We start from the raw sequence: 20,448 nt of genomic DNA, 5'->3' as shown, positions 1-20,448 counted from the left end.
AGTTTTTTGGGTTCATTGAGAATATGGTTGTTGTTCAATAATAAAATTAATCCTCAAAAATACAACTTGCCTAATAATTCTGCACTCCCTGTATGTGTTAATATGTGTATATATGTCTGTATATAAACATACATAAACATCTTTAGACTTGTATATGTATGTATATCTATGTTAAAGCCCTTTGCCTGCCTTTTTTTTCTTCTAAAACCTGAGAGCTCATATCTTTGAACCTTTTGTGTGCAATATTTTTTTTTAAATCATTTTTATTAGATGGTGTTATTATAAGTGTAAGTGTACTGTGTAATATATTTTTTTATTGTATTTTTGTGCAACTTTTATGTTTTGCAAAACAGTTACCCACGTTAACTTGAATTGCGCTCAAACGATATTGTTTACTTTCAACTTGTAATACCTGCGCAATTTAACCTGCGCACAAACGATCATGAAAAACATTTGCGCTCCACTCATAATCTGGCCCATTATGTGGTACAAAACAAAATATGACAGTAAAGCACTGTAAATAAAGTTGAAAGGGGCCGAGCAACACCTGAACCAGAGGATGACACTACAATCCCATGTAGCTATCTGTCAACATGGTATAACAACACAGGATCTATGCTCGCCCCTATAACCACCATAAATACATACAATAACACATTAGGAGCAAAAATGAAGTTCCTTAATCTTTTTATACCATGTTGACAGCTAGCTGCAAGGGATTGTAGTGTCATCCTCTGGTTCACGTGATTGACCCCTCAACATTATTTACAGTGCTTTACAGTCATGTTTTGTACCCCATAACATGTTTGTGAACTACGTTGTTAAAAGCCTGCATAGATCCTCAAGGTGCACTATGTTTGCAGATTTTTACCCTAGTGGTAAAGCCATCCTCTAGTGGAGGTGTTGCAGAGTTATATAAAACCTCACACTATGGGGCCGAATTATCAAATGGTGTGCGGACACGATTTTCTGTAGCGAATCAAGTCCACCCGACATCGCTAAATGCGGCATTTAACATTGCACAAGCATTTTGGTGAACTGCTTGTGCAATGCCGCCCCCAGCACATTCGCGGCCAATTGGTCACAAGCAGGGGGTGTCAATGATCTCAATTGTATTGGATCAGGATGATTGCAGTCCGCCAACTCAGAGGATGAGTTAAGGAGAATGTGTCTTACGACCGCTGCTTTTTAACTTAAGTTTACAGCGAGATGGAAACTTCGGGGGAAGATTGCAGCATCCGCTGCTTGGTAAATCTACCCCTATGTATTGATCCACCGCAAACGTTTAGTAGCAGTTGTCTTACGATTGGGCTGGCCAAGCTCTGCTCTCTCTTTTCACTATCTTTTCTCTCTTCCTCTTTTTTCTTTCTTTTTTCTCTGCACATCTTTATATGTCGCTATAATTATGTCTAGATTATAACTCTATTTATCTTAGCAAGCCATTGACTTTAAGTACTGCTAGTTCAGATCTGGTTCTATGGTTCCATATGAGCTGTATGTTACAATTATTTTTTTAAATAAGATTACTTAGTATACCTAGTTAGCAAGGGTAGGTGCATCCGCAGACTCGAAGATCAACTTCCACAAAGCAAATCTATGTTATTTATTCGGTAATATTAGAAAATGGGTAGTGGATAAATATAGCAGAGGTGATAATATTGTAGAAGGTATGTTGTTATACGGATAAAAAGCCAGTGTACCCTATTAGCACTAGAGTAGATGAAAACTATATCAGTGGCGTATTTAGGCTTTGTACTGCCCTAGGCACTCAAACGTCTGCTGCCCCCCCCCCTAGGTTGTAGGCCTTTTTTAGACAATATTTTTATGGTCAGGGTTTAACATGACATTATTTTATTTTTCATGGCATTTCTAAAGTAAATGTTCACCCACATTACTTGTAATAATGTATGTTGCTTTTATTTCATACATTGGGAATAGTACATTTAAATTTGCATTTAGTGCTAAACTAAATTGAATTTCCAAAGCACAGAACAATTACTTTTATTTAAATTAAATCACATTCACCTAGATTATGAGTTTTGCGTTAGAGGCTATGCGGTGCTAACGAGCAGTTTATGCTCACCGCTCACTTACAGACAGCGCTGGTATTACGGGTTTTTACAAACCCGGCGTTAACAGAAAAAAAGTGAGCGTTGAGCAAAATTTTGCTCCACATCTCACTCCAATACCAGCCCTGCTTACGTTAGCAGTGAGCTGGTTGTGTGTGCTTGTGCACGATTTCCCCATAGGAATCAACGGGGAGAGCCGGCTGAAAAAAAGTCTAACACCTGCAAAAAAGCAGCGTTTAGCTCCTAACGCAGCCCCATTGATTCCTATGGGGAAATAAAACTTATGTTTACACCTAACACCCTAACATAAACCCCAAGTCTAAACACCCCGAATCTTACACTTATTAACCCCTAATCTGCCGCCCCCGAGATCGCCGACACCTACATTATAACTATTAACCCCTAACCTGCCGCTCCGGACATCGCCGCCACCTACATTATACTTATTAACCCCTAATCTGCTGCCCCCAACATCGTCGACAACTAAATTATATTTATTAACCCCTAATCTGCCGCCCCCAACGTCGCTGCCACTATTCTAAAGTTATTAACCCATAAACCTAAGTATAACCCTAACCCCCCCTAACTTAAATATAATTTTAAAAAATCTAAATAAAATTCATATCATTAACTAAATTATTCCTATTTAAAACTAAATACTTACCTATAAAATTAACCCTAAGCTAGCTACAATATAACTAATAGTTACATTGTATCTAGCTTAGGTTTTATTTTTATTTTACAGACAAGTTTGTATTTATTTTAACTAGGTAGAATAGTTACTAAATAGTTATTAACTATTTAATAAACTACCTAGCTAAAATAAAGACAAATTGACCTGTAAAATAAAACCTAACCTAAGTTACACTAACACCTAACACTACACTATAATTAAATTAATTCCCTAAATTAAATACAATTAAATAAAATTAGCTAAAGTACAAAAACAAACACTAAATTACAGAAAATAATAAACAAATTACAAGATTTTTAAACTAATTACACCTAATCTAATCCCCCTAACAAAATAAAAAAGCCCCCCCAAAATAAAAAAGCCCTGCCCTACACTAAATTACAAATAGCCCTTAAAAGGGCCTTTTGCAGGGCATTGCCCCAAAGTAATCAGCTCTTTTACCTGTAAAAAAAATTACAAATCCCCCCCCAACATTAAAACCCACCACCCACACATACAACCCTACTCTAAAACCCACCCAATACCGCCTTAAAAAAACCTAAAACTAACCTCTTGTAGATCACCTTACCGGGAGAAGTCTTCATCCAACCGGGCCGAAGTCCTCAACGAAGCCGGGAGAAGTCTTCATCCAAGCCGGGCAAATTGGTCCTCCAGACGGGCAGAAGTCTTCATCCAGACGGCATCTTCTATCTTCATCCATCCGGCGCGGAGCGGGTCCATCTTCAAGACATCCGACGCGGAGCATCCTCTTCATCCGACGGCTAACACTGAATGAAAGTTCCTTTAAATTACGTCATCCAAGATGGCGTCCCTTCAATTCCGATTGGCTGATAGAATTCTATCAGTCAATTGGAATTAAGGTAGAGAAAATCCTCACTTTTTGGTAAACTCGTAATGTCGGCACTATGTAAGTCCCATTGAAAAAAGAGGATACGCAATTTACGTAAGTGGATTTGCGGTATTGCCAAGTCTGGCCAAAAAAGTGAGCGGTACATCTGTACCTGCAAGACTCGTAATACCAGCGGGCATTAAAAAGCAGCATTAGGACCGGCCAGCGCTGCTTTTTAAGCCTAACGCAAAACTCGTAATCTAGGTGATTATTTTCTATTTTTTGCTCTTGTTGTATATACCATGATTAGAGTTGTTTAATTTATAAAAAAAAATTCATAGTATGCTATTGCAATAATACATATATTAGCCCAAATATCTCTATGAATTGCAATGCAAGGACAAATTCATATACAGGAAGCTAATTGATCTAATCAACCCATCTTTTCTATCATAGGATAATTATATTTGAAAAATCCAATCCATTATTGAGCTGCATGAGCTTTAACAGTTTTATTGATATCATAGAAGTCCAATCAAACTTTTGTTACCTGTATTTAGAAAAACTAATGTAGTGTATACAACTTTTTATCCATATACATTAGTCACACATTAATTCATAAACTGCAAATCTAGAAAAGATTCAGTAAAATTATTTTAATATAAGCACCAACCTCAGCTCGTTACCTCTGTTCATTGAGTGTGCGTGGGCTCATACTGGCTCATTTTACTACATCACTACCTCCAGTTTTCACAATATAGTTGCGGTCACATGAACGTTATTCCAGCATGTGACGGTGACTACTACTCCGCTCGGTCCTGCTTCTGGTAACAATTAAAACTTTAACCCTCAAGTGAAAACACTGGACCGCTCACCTGACTTAAATCTCAAACAACTTTTTTAATAAAGTTATTTGAGTTTGTTCGGTAAGCGATCCAGTGTTTTCGCTTGAGGTCGGATTAAGAATGTTTGTCTCAGCTTTGCACTATCTAGTTCATTAAGGGCAGCGGGCTGTGAGCAGAGGCATGGTTACTGTTGGAAACTTGGAAAGAAAACATCTTACCAGCCCACCCGCCTAGCCCTTCAACTACTAGTTCAGCTGCCAGTGCTGTTCTGTGCTGTGCTAGTTGATTTAGCTAAGTAGTCAGCAAAATCTAAATGGCGATGCGTGCAGAGATTTCACTGTGGTGGGATGAACAAAAAGTGTGGGCCCCCCATAATCTGCCACCCTAGGCCAGTGCCTTGTTTGCTTAGGCCATAATACGCCCCTGAACTATATTTATACTATAATTGCGTTTGTAATGTCCGTCACCATCGGCAGTTGCACACACATCCTCAATGGAATGTTGGCAGCCAATAGGATTTCAGTAGCTCTCATCCTATTGGCTGATTTGAATTTGAAGAATCAAATCAGCCAATAGGAATTCAAGGGACGCCATCTTTAATTGCGTACCTTGAATTCACTATTCAGTGTACGGCGGCGATCGTACAAAGAGGATCCTCCACGCTCCATGGCTCCGTGGTCGCCGATCTTTAGTTCCAGGGTCGCCGGTCTTCAGCTCCAGGGTCTTCGGTCTTCAGCTCCGCGATCATCGGTCTTCAGCTCCGCGGTCATCGGTCTTCAGCTCTGCTCTCCACCGGATTGTTCCTGGAAGAAGAAAGAAGAGGTTGCTGCTTGTAAGAAGACTTCACCGCCTGGAACAGGACCTTCTCCGCCGGAACGGTGAGTACCAACCTGGGGGTTAGACTTAGGTTTTTTTTAAACAAATGTTTTATTGAAATTTGCATGGGTAAATATAGTCATCAAACTCAAGTGTATACAACAAAAGAAAGAAAAAAATCAGGAAACATAGTTCCCCCATTACAGCGGTATACAAATTTTCAAAGTAGTAACATGTTATCAAGTAACACTTTTCCATTTCAACCATCAGTAATTTATCACAGTCTAGGTGCGTTCAGGTGATCCGCCAAATGTAGTTACATATAACAAAAATAGCAATATTAGTATGATAAATCATTTGTCATTCTATCTCTTGTCTTTCAATAGAAACAATGTGTTGTCCCTACTGTAAAGGGTATCCAGATTTGTAATTGTTAGGATCACCGAGTAGAAAAGATGGTTGAAAAATAAATTAGGTAATTGAAAGGTTTCTATAGCATTCAATTTCCTTTGCTTACAAAGTAAGCTCAATGGTGTAAGGAAGGGGAGGGATGAGATGGAATGGGGAGGGGGGACGGAGCCAGCATAAACTCAAGAGGTTGGGGTTAGGGGCAAAAATGAAAAAGATAATATTTTAAAGCTGGGCTGATAAAGAAATGGTACAGGGCTATCCGTTGCATCTCCCCTCAGGGGTTGCTGTCACTACTGGATGGAGATGGAAAAGGGGTATGGGATATGACCCACTCCCTCTCACAGAGTGGGAAAGGGTGAGGGGAGATGTCTTTGGACAGGATGTAAACTAAAATAGAGTGCATATTTGAACAGGGGCTATGGAATCATATAGAGAAATGTATATTCTATAAAGGCGAACCCATACTGCAACTATTATACTTAGAATGCAATGAATGCAATGAACATACTAAAATGATGTCCAATATGTAAACATGAGGACAGGATAGCACAGTAAGGGGACCCCTGAAACATACATATGCAAGACTTAAACATATCCTCAGTTATCAGGAAATGTACATATATTGCCTAATTAAATCTTCCAAATGTAAATACAACTCTACAGGTTACTTTTAAAATATAAGTCTGTCGTAAGGGTACGGGCCCTATACCCCACAACAGAAGCAGAGCCCTCACCTGTAGTCAATAGTAGTGACTGTCATATTGCACTGTCTGGAACCAATGAGGTGTTACTGTCCCCTCTATCTAAATAAGACAACAGTCAAAGAGTTCCCTAGGAATGTATACAAACTATGGGAAACAAGGCTTATAGTAAACTGGCTACTATAGAAATTGGAGCCGTAATCTAGTGTATTTTTTTAAGGTATAATGTAGCTTATTTCAATTATATCTGGGATAATGTGACACACTTGATATGAGAAACAATATAGTCTACCTAGAGATCATATAGTTTCTTGAGAGCTAAGTCTACCTACCTATACTATGTTTGTGTATAGCAGATCTGAAGTTAAAGGGTTGGAGATCTTGAAATAGGCCTGGACAATAACCCAGATCAAATTACAGGATCACATACGTTTATTGCATATGGCAAACTATAACTAATCCTTGACTTCCCTCTCGCGGTCACAGTTGGGAACAGCATCTTATTTCTAGATATTTTAATTTAAATCCCTAGCCTGCCATTAGGTAAATATCTCGGGTAATATCTAGCAGATGTCCAGATCTCATTAGTCAGGCATGGGGGTGAGGGGGGATGACTCTGTCTTATGTAAAAATCGCAAAATTGAATAGTAATGTCGCCCCAATACCCCTATTACTTGGTTCAGCATAAATAAATTGACCATAATGTGTATTCCCTTACATGCAAGCTTCCAATCTAAAACATTTCTAAAAAACATAGCAGACTAAGGCCTAGATTTAGAGTTCGGCGGTAAAAGGGCTGTTAACGCTCCGCGGGTTTTTTTCTGGCCGCACCATAAATTTAACTCTGGTATCGAGAGTTCAAACAAATGCTGCGTTAGGCTCCAAAAAAGGAGCGTAGAGCATTTTTACCGCAAATGCAACTCTCGATACCAGAGTTGCTTACGGACGCGGCCGGCATCAAAAACGTGCTCGTGCACGATTCTCCCATAGGAAACAATGGGGCTGTTTGAGCTGAAAAAAAACCTAACACCTGCAAAAAAGCAGCGTTCAGCTCCTAACGCAGCCCCATTGTTTCCTATGGGGAAACACCTCCTAAGTCTGCACCTAACACCCTAACATGTACCCCGAGTCTAAACACCCCTAACCTTACACTTATTAACCCCTAATCTGCCGCCCCCGCTATCGCTGACCCCTGCATTACACTTTTAACCCCTAATCTGCCGCTCCGTAAACCGCCGCCACCTACGTTATCCCTATGTACCCCTAATCTGCTGCCCTAACATCGCCGACCCCTATGTTATATTTATTAACCCCTAATCTGCCCCCCACAACGTCGCCGACACCTACCTACACTTATTAACCCCTAATCTGCCGAGCGGACCTGAGCGCTACTATAATAAAGTTATTAACCCCTAATCCGCCTCACTAACCCTATCATAAATAGTATTAACCCCTAATCTGCCCTCCCTAACATCGCCGACACCTACCTTCAATTATTAACCCCTAATCTTCCGACCGGAGCTCACCGCTATTCTAATAAATGTATTAACCCTTAAAGCTAAGTCTAACCCTAACACTAACACCCCCCTAAGTTAAATATAATTTTTATCTAACGAAATAAATTAACTCTTATTAAATAAATAATTCCTATTTAAAGCTAAATACTTACCTGTAAAATACATCCTAATATAGCTACAATATAAATTATAATTATATTATACCTATTTTAGGATTAATATTTATTTTACAGGCAACTTTGTAATTATTTTAACCAGGTACAATAGCTATTAAATAGTTAAGAACTATTTAATAGTTACCTAGTTAAAATAATTACAAATTTACCTGTAAAATAAATCCTAACCTAAGATATAATTAAACCTAACACTACCCTATCAATAAAATAATTAAATAAACTACCTACAATTACCTACAATTAACCTAACACTACACTATCAATACATTAATTAAACACAATTGCTACAAATAAATAAAATTAAATAAACTATCTAAAGTACAAAAAATAAAAAAGAACTAAGTTACAGAAAATAATAAAATATTTACAAACATAAGAAAAATATTACAACAATTTTAAACTAATTACACCTACTCTAAGCCCCCTAATAAAATAACAAAGCCCCCCAAAATAAAAAATTCCCTACCCTATTCTAAAATACAAATATTACAAGCTCTTTTACCTTACCAGCCCTGAACAGGGCCCTTTGCGGGGCATGCCCCAAGAATTTCAGCTCTTTTGCCTGTAAAAAAAAACATACTATACCCCCCCCCCAACATTACAACCCACCACCCACATACCCCTAATCTAACCCAAACCCCCCTTAAATAAACCTAACACTACCCCCCTGATGATCTTCCTACCTTGTCTTCACCATGCCAGGTTCACCGATCCGTCCTGGCTCCAAGATCTTCATCCAAGCCAAGCGGGGGCTAGACATCCACTGAAGAAGTCCAGAAGAGGGTCCAAAGTCTTCCTCCTATCCGGCAAGAAGAGGACATCCGGACCGGCAAACATCTTCTCCAAGCGGCATCTTCTATCTTCTTCCATCCGATGACGACCGGCTCCATCTTGAAGACCTCCAGCGCGGATCCATCCTCTTCTTCCGACGACTAGACGACGAATGACGGTTCCTTTAAGGGACGTCATCCAAGATGGCGTCCCTCGAATTCCGATTGGCTGATAGGATTCTATCAGCCAATCGGAATTAAGGTAGGAATTTTCTGATTGGCTGATGGAATCAGCCAATCAGAATCAAGTTCAATCCGATTGGCTGATCCAATCAGCCAATCAGATTGAGCTCGCATTCTATTGGCTGTTCCGATCAGTAGTGTTAGGTTTATTTAAGGGGGGTTTGGGTTAGATTAGGGGTATGTGGGTGGTGGGTTGTAATGTTGGGGGGGGGGTATAGTATGTTTTTTTTTACAGGCAAAAGAGCTGAAATTCTTGGGGAATGCCCCGCAAAGGGCCCTGTTCAGGGCTGGTAAGGTAAAAGAGCTTGTAATATTTGTATTTTAGAATAGGGTAGGGAATTTTTTATTTTGGGGGGCTTTGTTATTTTATTAGGGGGCTTAGAGTAGGTGTAATTAGTTTAAAATTGTTGTAATATTTTTCTTATGTTTGTAAATATTTTATTATTTTCTGTAACTTAGTTCTTTTTTATTTTTTGTACTTTAGATAGTTTATTTAATTTTATTTATTTGTAGCAATTGTGTTTAATTAATGTATTGATAGTGTAGTGTTAGGTTAATTGTAGGTAATTGTAGGTAGTTTATTTAATTATTTTATTGATAGGGTAGTGTTAGGTTTAATTATATCTTAGGTTAGGATTTATTTTACAGGTAAATTTGTAATTATTTTAACTAGGTAACTATTAAATAGTTCTTAACTATTTAATAGCTATTGTACCTGGTTAAAATAATTACAAAGTTGCCTGTAAAATAAATATTAATCCTAAAATAGCTATAATATAATTATAATTTATATTGTAGCTATATTAGGATGTATTTTACAGGTAAGTATTTAGCTTTAAATAGGAATTATTTATTTAATAAGAGTTAATTTATTTCGTTAGATAAAAATTATATTTAACTTAGGGGGGTGTTAGTGTTAGGGTTAGACTTAGCTTTAGGGGTTAATACATTTATTAGAATAGCGGTGAGCTCCGGTCGGCAGATTAGGGGTTAATAATTGAAGGTAGGTGTCGGCGATGTTAGGGAGGGCAGATTAGGGGTTAATACTATTTATGATAGGGTTAGTGAGGCGGATTAGGGGTTAATAACTTTATTATAGTAGCGCTCAGGTCCGCTCGGCAGATTAGGGGTTAATAAGTGTAGGTAGGTGTCGGCGACGTTGTGGGGGGCAGATTAGGGGTTAATAAATATAACATAGGGGTCGGCGATGTTAGGGGTAGCAGATTAGGGGTACATAGGGATAACGTAGGTGGCGGCGATTTGCGGTCGGAAGATTAGGGGTTAATTATTTTAAGTAGCTTGCGGCGACGTTGTGGGGGGCAAGTTAGGGGTTAATAGATATAATACAGGGGTCGGCGGTGTTAGGGGCAGCAGATTAGGGGTACATAAGTATAACGTAGGTGGCGGTCGGCAGATTAGGGGTTAAAAATTTTAATCGAGTGGCGGCGATGTGGGGGGACCTCGGTTTAGGGGTACATAGGTAGTTTATGGGTGTTAGTGTACTTTAGGGTACAGTAGTTAAGAGCTTTATAAACCGGCGTTAGCCAGAAAGCTCTTAACTCCTGCTATTTTCAGGCGGCTGGAATCTTGTCGTTAGAGCTCTAACGCTCACTGCAGAAACGACTCTAAATACCAGCGTTAGAAAGATCCCATTGAAAAGATAGGCTACGCAAATGGCGTAGGGGGATCTGCGGTATGGAAAAGTCGCGGCTGAAAAGTGAGCGTTAGACCCTTTAATCACTGACTCCAAATACCAGCGGGCGCCCAAAACCAGCGTTAGGAGCCTCTAACGCTGGTTTTGACGGCTACCGCCGAACTCTAAATCTAGGCCTAAATATATCAACATCAAACATATGATACGTTTCAACATACATTCTATTAATAACACTAAGCCCAAATATGTCAACGATAAAAAAAAAAAAAATTGGTAAATAACCCAGACCACAGGGGAAGTGGTAATATGAAAACTGTCCATATAGATATAGTATTACGAGGGTGTCTTAGATAAGTAGAAGGGAGATATTTGTAGCTAGTAGGACCATAATAGAAAGCAATGTAGATCTCGTTATCCTCTAGACAAACCATATTAGCATAATAGACCATAGCATTAGGAAAAAGAGAAAAAAAGAACATCATAGGAACTTTTCCATTAACATGAGGGAATACATTAACAAACTGTTTAGCAAAACGATGTGAGTTTAACATTATGTCTCAAGATCTCCATTATACTGTTAGCAGTCTGCAATCTTAATGAAGACAAGTCTCAGATCTCCCGGGGAGGCTGGATAGAAGCTGTGACCCACCAATTGCCAAGATCCCATTCAAGGCTACTATGGCGTTACAGCCGATCTGGGGGTCACCAGAATACCTAATAATATCTCCCAGCACCTTCAGCCGATTCCTCTTCTACTTAAAGATAGTAGCGGTACCTCATAATCCGGTAGGTGGGAAGCTCCTAAAGAAACTGAGAAGCGGGTAGCTGGTTCTATCAGCGGAGGTATCGGGGTTAGAGAGTTACCAGGAAAGATCGATCTCTCAAAGTTGGAGGCAGTGGATATGCGGCTAACTCTGGGAGCCACTCTGATTCCCACCATAGATACAGTTCTCTCTGGTCCACAACTGGAAACGAACCGGATAGGTGGCACACAAGCGCTAGGATCGAGTATCATCTTCTCCTTCTCTGTGCAGCTGTGTGGGGTAATGATTAGTATCGCTGCTTCAGCCGTGCTAACGCCTGGGCCTCCATTTTGCATTTCAGCCTGGATGTGTAGATCAGGCTTGCCGTTCTCCCCATATATGAGGGCAGCTGGTTCTAAGGCCTCTGTTACCAGACCGGCTAGTGTAAGCACCTCAACTGTGTCCACACGGCTGCTTTCATGCTTTTCAGGTCTATATGGACACCTAGAAGTTGCGTCATATGCGGAGCAGCCTAACAAGCAATCCATGGATTGTGTCGGTTTTTGTGGGAAAGCTTCCCTCATCTGCTGTTCCTTTGATTAGCAATCTGCTGCAGGAGATAACGTTCCCAGCTGTTAATCCACTGGTCAGTCTGCATGGCTTGTAAGCAGCTTGAACTGATCTGAAACTCCATTACATGCGGTGCGAGTATTAAACATAGGATAGCAGCACACCCCCGGTTGCATCACTCAATTCTCTCCAGTGTTCTTGGGTATGAGATAGGTCTCTTAAAAAGGAATTACAGCTCATATTCGCAAAATATCATCAATTATTAAATATTGAAGTCAGGAGCTCCTGTAAGACACATTTAGTCACATCGGCCGTTAACTCTGCCCCCCCCGACTTAGGTTTTTTTAAGTTTTTTTGGGGGGGGGTTGTTTTATTTAAATTAGGGATGGGCAGTTAAAGAGCTTAATGCCCTTTTAAGGGCAATGCCCAAACAAATGCCCTTTTCAGGGCAATGGGTAGTTTCGTTTTTTTTAGTGTTAGGTTCTTTGATTTTGGGGGGTTATGTGGGTGGGGGTTTACTGTTAGGGGGGACTTTGTGTATTTTTTATGTAAAAGAGCTGTTTATCTTGGGGCAATGCCCTGCAAAAAGCCCTTTTAAGGGCTACTGGCAGTTTATTCTTAGATTAGGGGGTGTTTTTATTTTGGGGGGGCTTTTTTATTTTCATAGGGATTAGGTTTAATTTTGTAAATTTGGTAATTTGGTTTTTTATTTTCTGTAATAATGGATTGTTTTATTTTCTGTAACAGGTTTAATTTTTGGGGGTTAGACTTAGGTTTTTTTTTGTTTGTTTTTTTTTAAATATGTTATTATTTTTTTTTAGATTAGGGATGGGCAGCAAAAGAGCTGAATGCCCTTTTCAGGGAAATGGATAGTTTAGGTTTTTTAGTGCTAGGTTTATTTATTTGGGGGGTTTGGTGGGTGGTGGGTTTTACTGTTAGGGGGGACTTAGAATTTTTGGCAACTGCAAAAGAGCTGTTTAACTTAGGGCAATGCCCTACAAAAAGCCCTTTTAAGGGCTATTGGTAGTTTAGCATTAGATTAGGGGGTGTTTTTATTTTGGGGGGGCTTTTTTATTTTCATAGGGATTAGGTTTTATTTGTTTATTTTTTTCTGTAGTTCATATTTTTTGTATTAACAACACAGACTGAGAGGGGAGAGAGAGCAAATGAGAGGGGAGAGAGCAAAAAGAGAATAGAGAGAGAGAGCAAAAGAGAGGGGAGAGGGAGAGCAAAAGAGAGGGGAGTGGGAGAGCAAAAGAAAGGGGAGAGGGAGAACAAAAGAGAGGGGAGAGGGAGAGCAAAAGAGAGGGGAGAGGGAGAGTAAAAGAGGGGGGGAGAGGGAGAGCAAAAGAGAGGAGGAGAGGGAGAGCAAAAGAGAGGGGAGAGGGAGAGCAAAAGAGAGGGGGAAGAGAGCAAAAGAGAGGGGAGAGGGAGAGTAAAAGAGGGGGGGGGAGGGAGAGCAAAAGAGAGGGGGAGAGGGAGAGCAAAAGAGAGGGGGAGAGGGAGAGCAAAAGAGAGGGGAGAGGGAGAGCAAAAGAGAGGGGGAGAGGGAGAGCAAAAGAGAGGGGGGGAGAGCAAAAGAGAGGGGGGAGAGAGAGCAAAAGAGAGGGGGGAGGGAGAGCAAAAGAGAGGGGAGAGGGGGAGCAAAAGAGAGGGGAGAGGGAGAGTAAAAGAGGGTGGGGGAGAGGGAGAGCAAAAGAGAGGGGGAGAGGGAGGGAGAGGGAGAGCAAAAGAGAGGGGAGAGGGAGAGCAAAAGAGAGGGGGAAGAGAGCAAAAGAGAGGGGGAAGAGAGCAAAAGAGAGGGGAGAGGGAGAGTAAAAGAGGGGGGGGAGAGGGAGAGCAAAAGAGAGGGGAGAGGGAGAGTAAAAGAGGGGGGGAGGGAGAGCAAAAGAGAGGGGGAGAGGGAGAGCAAAAGAGGGGAGAGGGAGAGCAAAAGAGAGGGGGAAGAGAGCAAAAGAGAGGGGGGAGAGCAAAAGAGAGGGGGGGCTTTTTTATTTTCATAGGGATTAGGTTTAATTTTGTAAATTTGGTAATTTGGTTTTTTATTTTCTGTAATAATGGATTTTTTTATTTTCTGTAACAGGTTTAATTTTTGGGGGTTAGACTTAGGTTTTTTTTGTTTGTTTTTTTAAATATGTTATTATTATTTTTTAGATTAGGGATGGGCAGCAAAAGAGCTGAATGCCCTTTTCAGGGCAATGGATAGTTTAGGTTTTTTAGTGCTAGGTTTATTTATTTGGGGGGTTTGGTGGGTGGTGGGTTTTACTGTTAGGGGGGACTTAGAATTTTTGGTAACTGCAAAAGAGCTGTTTAACTTAGGGCAATGCCCTACAAAAAGCCCTTTTAAGGGCTATTGGTAGTTTAGCATTAGATTAGGGGGTGTTTTTATTTTGGGGGGGCTTTTTTATTTTCATAGGGATTAGGTTTTATTTGTTTATTTTTTTCTGTAGTTCATATTTTTTGTATTAACAACACAGACTGAGAGGGGAGAGAGAGCAAATGAGAGGGGAGAGAGCAAAAAGAGAATAGAGAGAGAGAGCAAAAGAGAGGGGAGTGGGAGAGCAAAAGAGAGGGGAGTGGGAGAGCAAAAGAAAGGGCAGAGGGAGAACAAAAGAGAGGGGAGAGGGAGAGCAAAAGAGAGGGGAGAGGGAGAGTAAAAGAGGGGGGGAGAGGGAGAGCAAAAGAGAGGGGGAGAGGGAGAGCAAAAGAGAGGGGAGAGGGAGAGCAAAAGAGAGGGGGAAGAGAGCAAAAGAGAGGGGAGAGGGAGAGTAAAAGAGGGGGGGAGAGGGAGAGCAAAAGAGAGGGGGAGAGGGAGAGCAAAAGAGAGGGGGAGAGGGAGAGCAAAAGAGAGGGGAGAGGGAGAGCAAAAGAGAGGGGGAAGAGAGCAAAAGAGAGGGGGGGGAGAGCAAAAGAGAGGGGGGAGAGAGAGCAAAAGAGAGGGGGGAGGGAGAGCAAAAGAGAGGGGAGAGGGGGAGCAAAAGAGAGGGGAGAGGGAGAGGGAGAGTAAAAGAGGGTGGGGGAGAGGGAGAGCAAAAGAGAGGGGGAGAGGGAGGGAGAGGGAGAGCAAAAGAGAGGGGAGAGGGAGAGCAAAAGAGAGGGGGAAGAGAGCAAAAGAGAGGGGAGAGGGAGAGTAAAAGAGGGGGGGAGAGGGAGAGCAAAAGAGAGGGGAGAGGGAGAGTAAAAGAGGGGGGGAGGGGGAGCAAAAGAGAGGGGGAGAGGGAGAGCAAAGGAGGGGAGAGGGAGAGCAAAAGAGAGGGGGAAGAGAGCAAAAGAGAGGGGGGAGAGCAAAAGAGAGGGGGGAGGGAGAGCAAAAGAGAGGGGGGAGAGAGAGCAAAAGAGAGTGGGGAGAGAGAGCAAAAGAGAGGGGGGAGAGAGAGCAAAATAGAGGGGGGAGAGAGAGCAAAATAGAGGGGGAGATCAAAAGAGAAGGGTGAGAGAGAGCAAAAGAGAGGGGGGGGAGAGAGCAAAAGAGAGGGGAGAGAGAGAGCAAAAGAGAGGGGAGAGAGAGTGGAGAGAGAGCAAAAGAGAGGGGAGAGAGCGCAAAAGAGAGGGGGGAGAAGGCAAAAGACAGGGGGGAGAGAGAGCAAAAGAGAGGGAGAGAAAGCAAAAGAGAGGGGGAGAGAGAGCAAAAGAGAGGGGAGAGAGAGCAAAAGAGAGGGGAGAGTGAGAGCAAAAGAGAGGGGGGGAGAGAGAGCAAAAGAGAGGGGGGAGAGAGAGCAAAAGAGAGGGGGGAGAGAGAGATCAACAGAGAGGGGAGAGAGAGAGAGCAAACGAGAGGGGAGAGAGAGCAAAATAGAGGGGAGAGAGAGAGCAAAATAGAGGGGAGAGAGAGAACAAAAGAGAGGGGAGAGAGAGCAAAAGAGAGGGAGAGAGAGAGAGCAAAAGAGAGGGGAGAGAGAGCAAAAGAGAGGGGAGAGAGAGCAAAAGAGAGGGGGAAAGGGAGAGCAAAAGAGAGGGGGAAAGGGAGAGCAAAAGAGAGGGGGGAGAGAGCGCAAAGGAGAGGGAGGAGAGAGAGCAAAGGAGAGGGGGGAGAGAGAGAGCCAAAGAGAGGGGGGAGAGAGCGCAAAAGAGGGGGAGATAGAGCAAAAGATAGTGGGGAGAGAGCGCTAAAGAGGTGGTGAAAGAATCCACCTGGATGGATTCTTTCACCACCCTGCTTTTTTCGGAATCCACCTGGATGTAGCGGTGGTTCCGTCACCACAATAGACTGCCCTCTGGGCAGGCTTTCCCAATAGTATATATATATATAATTTCCAAGAGCTATAAAGGTGAAAATACGAAAAACAACGGTTAATTTTCAGTACATTCCGCAACTCCTGGAAATATGGTATATTGATTTATCTTTATGACTTAATATTGAAGGAACATGAAACCCAGAATTTTTCTTTCATGATTTACGTATAATTGCTAAGCAACTTTCCAGGTTACTTCAATTATTATTATGATTTGCTAAATTATCTTGGAATCCTTTGTTGAACAGCAAACCTGGGTAGGAGCAGGAGCAGCAATACACTACTGGAAGGCAGCAGCTGATTTGTGGCTGCACATTTGTCTCTTGTCATTGGCTCACTTAATCTCCCCAGCTACCTCCCAGTAGTGCATTGCCCCATCCTTAAACAAAGTATACCAAGAGACTGAAGTAAATCTGATGACAATTGTATGCTCTATCTGAATCACGAAAGAAAATTTTTTGGTTTCATGTCCCTTTAACATTTCAGTAAATTGCGCTTTCAAAACTATATGCTATATGCTTATATTAAAGGGCAAATAGAACATGCTGTATGTTAGAGCATTTCATTATTACACTGCTCCTATTTGTTTAACTCTGCAAAAGGGTCAAACTGATAATCAGCTCCAGAGCAGCAAAACACTATTGGGACTTAGCTAAAAACATATGGTGAGCCAATGACAAGAGGCATATGTGTGTGTAACCTCCAATCACCGGTTATCTTCCAGTAGTGCATTGCTGCTCCTGGATAATAAGAGATCAATGTAAATTTGATTACTCGTAGTACATTAATGCATGCTCTGTCAGAACTAAAATTCTTTATTTTTAAAGTCTATTCCAGAATTGTTATTGTTTAAAAAGATAGATAATCCCTTTATTGTGGACAGACAAGCTCCAAATCCCACAGGACCACCACCACCAGGGTTCAGGATTCCCCCTCCCTGGTATAAAGTAAGACTCAGGGAGGGAGGAATACATTTTAGGTTATTTTTTTTTTAGTACCCAAATACAGCCCCTATCCCCTCACTACAGCCCCTATCCCCTCACTACAGCCCCTATCCCCCAATACAGCCCCTATCCCCCTTACTACAGCCCCTATCCCCCCAATACAGCCCCTACCCCCTCACAATAGCCCTATCTCCCCACTACAACCCCTATCCCCCCACTACAGTCCCTATACCCCACTACAGCCCTATACCCTCAATATAGCTCCTATCCCCTCAAAACAGCCCCTATGCCCTCACTACAGCTCATATCCCTTCACTACTGCCCCTATCCCCCTCACTACAGACCCTATACCCCACTACAGCCTCTATCCACTCACTACAGCTACTATCCCCTCACTACAGCCTCTATCCACTCACTACAGACCCTATACCTCACTACAGCCTCTATCCACTCACTACAGCCCCTATCCACTTACTACAGCCCCTATCCCCTCACTACAGCCCCTATATCGCTATCACTATCAGGCAGCCTGTAGATGCTGGAATCTGATATCATTGCATACCACATTTCTGTGGTATTTTGAAATCTTATTTATATATATTTAGAGTTTTTTCAGTGGTATGATTTAGTGGTGAAAATGATTAGTGCCCCCTTTTGACTGTGGTATCTTATGTGCCCCCCTTTATATTGTTCCTAGAGTCACCTCTGATAAAATATACTTTTTATTAGAACAAAAAAATCATAATGAAACTAAAAAGGTATAAAAGTGAAAGTGAAACCTTTTTGAGCCATTTCATATAGATGTATTATTTCCATAATAGTACATTGTTTTGCTTATCTACATTTATTGTTTAGAATTTTTAGATACTATTAAAACTTTTGAGGTAGTTTGACACTATTAAACCTTAATTTATATTGGTTATGAAGTTAAACAAATGGCAAATGTTTATCTAATAAGTAACACACACACACACAAATGCTATATATGCAAAGCATTTAACATAGAAGATTTTAATAAAAAAAAACATCTGTATGTACAGTGGTGTCCATATTAGTAATGGTGACAAAACACACACACTTGGCAGACCAGATCTACAAACTGAGTTTACATGCTTTCAATTATTTCTGGTAGAATTTTGTGAAATAAAAGTAATACTGTCCAGGCTGACACTATCATGCTTTCATAAGTAATTTAGTTACTTACCGGCCATGTCTGCAGAGCTCTGTAAGGGTTAACACAGTAATGTGTATGCAGATAGAAGCGCGCACTGGCTGAGATATGCAGGAAGTAAGAAAAAGGTACTGGTTTATTGTTGCTGACTATGAAGGGAAGTTATAAAAAAAAATGGGAGGGAGCAGGAACTATGTAAATTATTTTAATAACAGGTACGAATTTAAAGGCAGCAGTACAAGGTGATAAACATGTTCATATCATGCTCCATATTGTGTCAGTTTAACAGTTGTAATGCTGCAATCAGTGCTAAGAACCTCTGTGACTAAAAACATTCTATTTTACCTTAAAGGGACATGAAAGCCAATTTTTTTCTTTCGTGATTTAGAAAGAGCATATCATTTTAAATAACTTTCTAATTTACTTCTATTATCTAATTTGCTTCATTCTCTTGATATCACTTGCTGAAAAGCATATCTAGATATGCTCAGTAGCTGCTGATTGGTTGCTGCACCTAGAGGCCTTGTGTGATTGGCTCACACATGTGCATTGCTATTTCTTCAACAAAGGATATCTAAAGAATTGAGCAAATTAGATAATAGAAGTAAATTGGAAAGTTGTTTAAAATTGCATGCCTTATCTGAATCATAAAAGTTTAATTTCGACTAGACTGTCCCTTTAAGGGCTTTTTTGTGGGGCGTACTCACCGGTACTAAGTACCCAGCACCTCTGCCATATCATAACAGGTAATATTTGTAATTGTCATGTAAATACTCCTTTTCGTTAGAGGGCGCAGCAAAAGATATAAAATCGCCACACGTTTGTACATTATAACTTTGTCCCTTTGCTTTTCTCGGAACACACTATATCAATCAGTGAGTGCAGGTGTTCTGTAATATTCTCCTACTGCGTTACGTTTCCCTACCTACGGCCACGCCTACAAAAACTTGCAAATACAGTAGTGCACGCATGCGCTCACTGCCGCAGTAGGAAAATATTACAGAACCCGCCTACAATAAACTTGTAAATATACTACAGAGCATGCATGCGCACATTGCCGGACAATTGGGGCAATTTAAATAACAGAGGTAAAAAAGGCTTCATATTCATATTAATGAAAAACGTCCAATCATTAATCAAACAAATCCGTATTTTGCCACTGTTAATTAGATGTCACCAGCTAGTGCCAAAATAATTTAATTATGAAGCCTTTTTTTGCCACTGTTATTTAAAATTGCCCCGTGACATATGAACTATCAGTGTTTGCGGAGTGCAGTTTCCTGCCCACTGCAGGACTGACAGCTCTGTCCCGGTGATTTGTTTGATTAATTTTGGCACTAGCTGGTGACATCTACATAACAGTGGCAAAATACCGATTTGTTTGATTAAATGATTGAGCGTTTTTCATTAATATGAATAATTTTTTTGCCACTGTTATTTAAATTGCCCAAACTAGTGCCAAAATTATGGACGTACCAGTTCTGTAATATTTGCCGACTGCGGCAAAGAGCGCATGCGTGCTCTGTAATATATTTACAAGTCTATTGTAGACAGTAAGCACATGCGTGCACAACTGCCTTTGCAAGTTTTTTGTAGGCGTAGGGAAACGTAATGCAGTAGAAGAATATTACAGAACACAGGCACCTTTATTGGTTATTACAGAAGAAAAACAAGATGTGGTACAAATATATATTTTTTTACTATGGATCTGGTGAAATATTCTAGTAGCTTAACCCCTTAAAGGGACAGTAAAGTCAAAACTAAACTTTCATGATTCAGATAGGGCATGCAATTTTAAACAACTTTCCAATTTACTTTTATCATCAAATTTGATTTGTTCCCTTGGTGGTATTTTTGAAAAGCTAAACCTAGCTAGGCTCAAACTGATTTCTAAACCGTTGAAAACCGCCTCTTAGCTCAGAGCATTTTGAAAGTTTTTCACAGTTTTAGTTCATGTGTGTCATATAGATAACATTGTGCTCACTCCCGTGAAGTTATTTAGGAGTCTTCACTGATTGACTACACTGCATGTCTGTTAAAAGCACTTAAGATAAGGAGGCTGT

General features: G+C 40.8%; 1 protein-coding gene across 1 annotated transcript in view; it reads right to left on the bottom strand.

Moving 5' to 3' along the window:
• LOC128653198 (caspase-1-A) overlaps positions 1-18,569 on the bottom strand; it is a gene marked incomplete in the record, with an annotated part of 196,297 nt that extends 177,728 nt beyond the window's left edge. The window contains 1 exon segment of the mRNA XM_053706343.1: positions 18,419-18,569. Coding sequence (XP_053562318.1) covers positions 18,419-18,425 — 7 coding nt within the window.
• Between the last annotated feature and the right edge of the window lie 1,879 nt (positions 18,570-20,448).

Source organism: Bombina bombina, chromosome 3, assembly GCF_027579735.1.
Source record: "Bombina bombina isolate aBomBom1 chromosome 3, aBomBom1.pri, whole genome shotgun sequence".
Lineage (NCBI taxonomy): Eukaryota > Metazoa > Chordata > Amphibia > Anura > Bombinatoridae > Bombina > Bombina bombina.
This window is presented reverse-complemented; position numbering and strand designations above follow the sequence as displayed.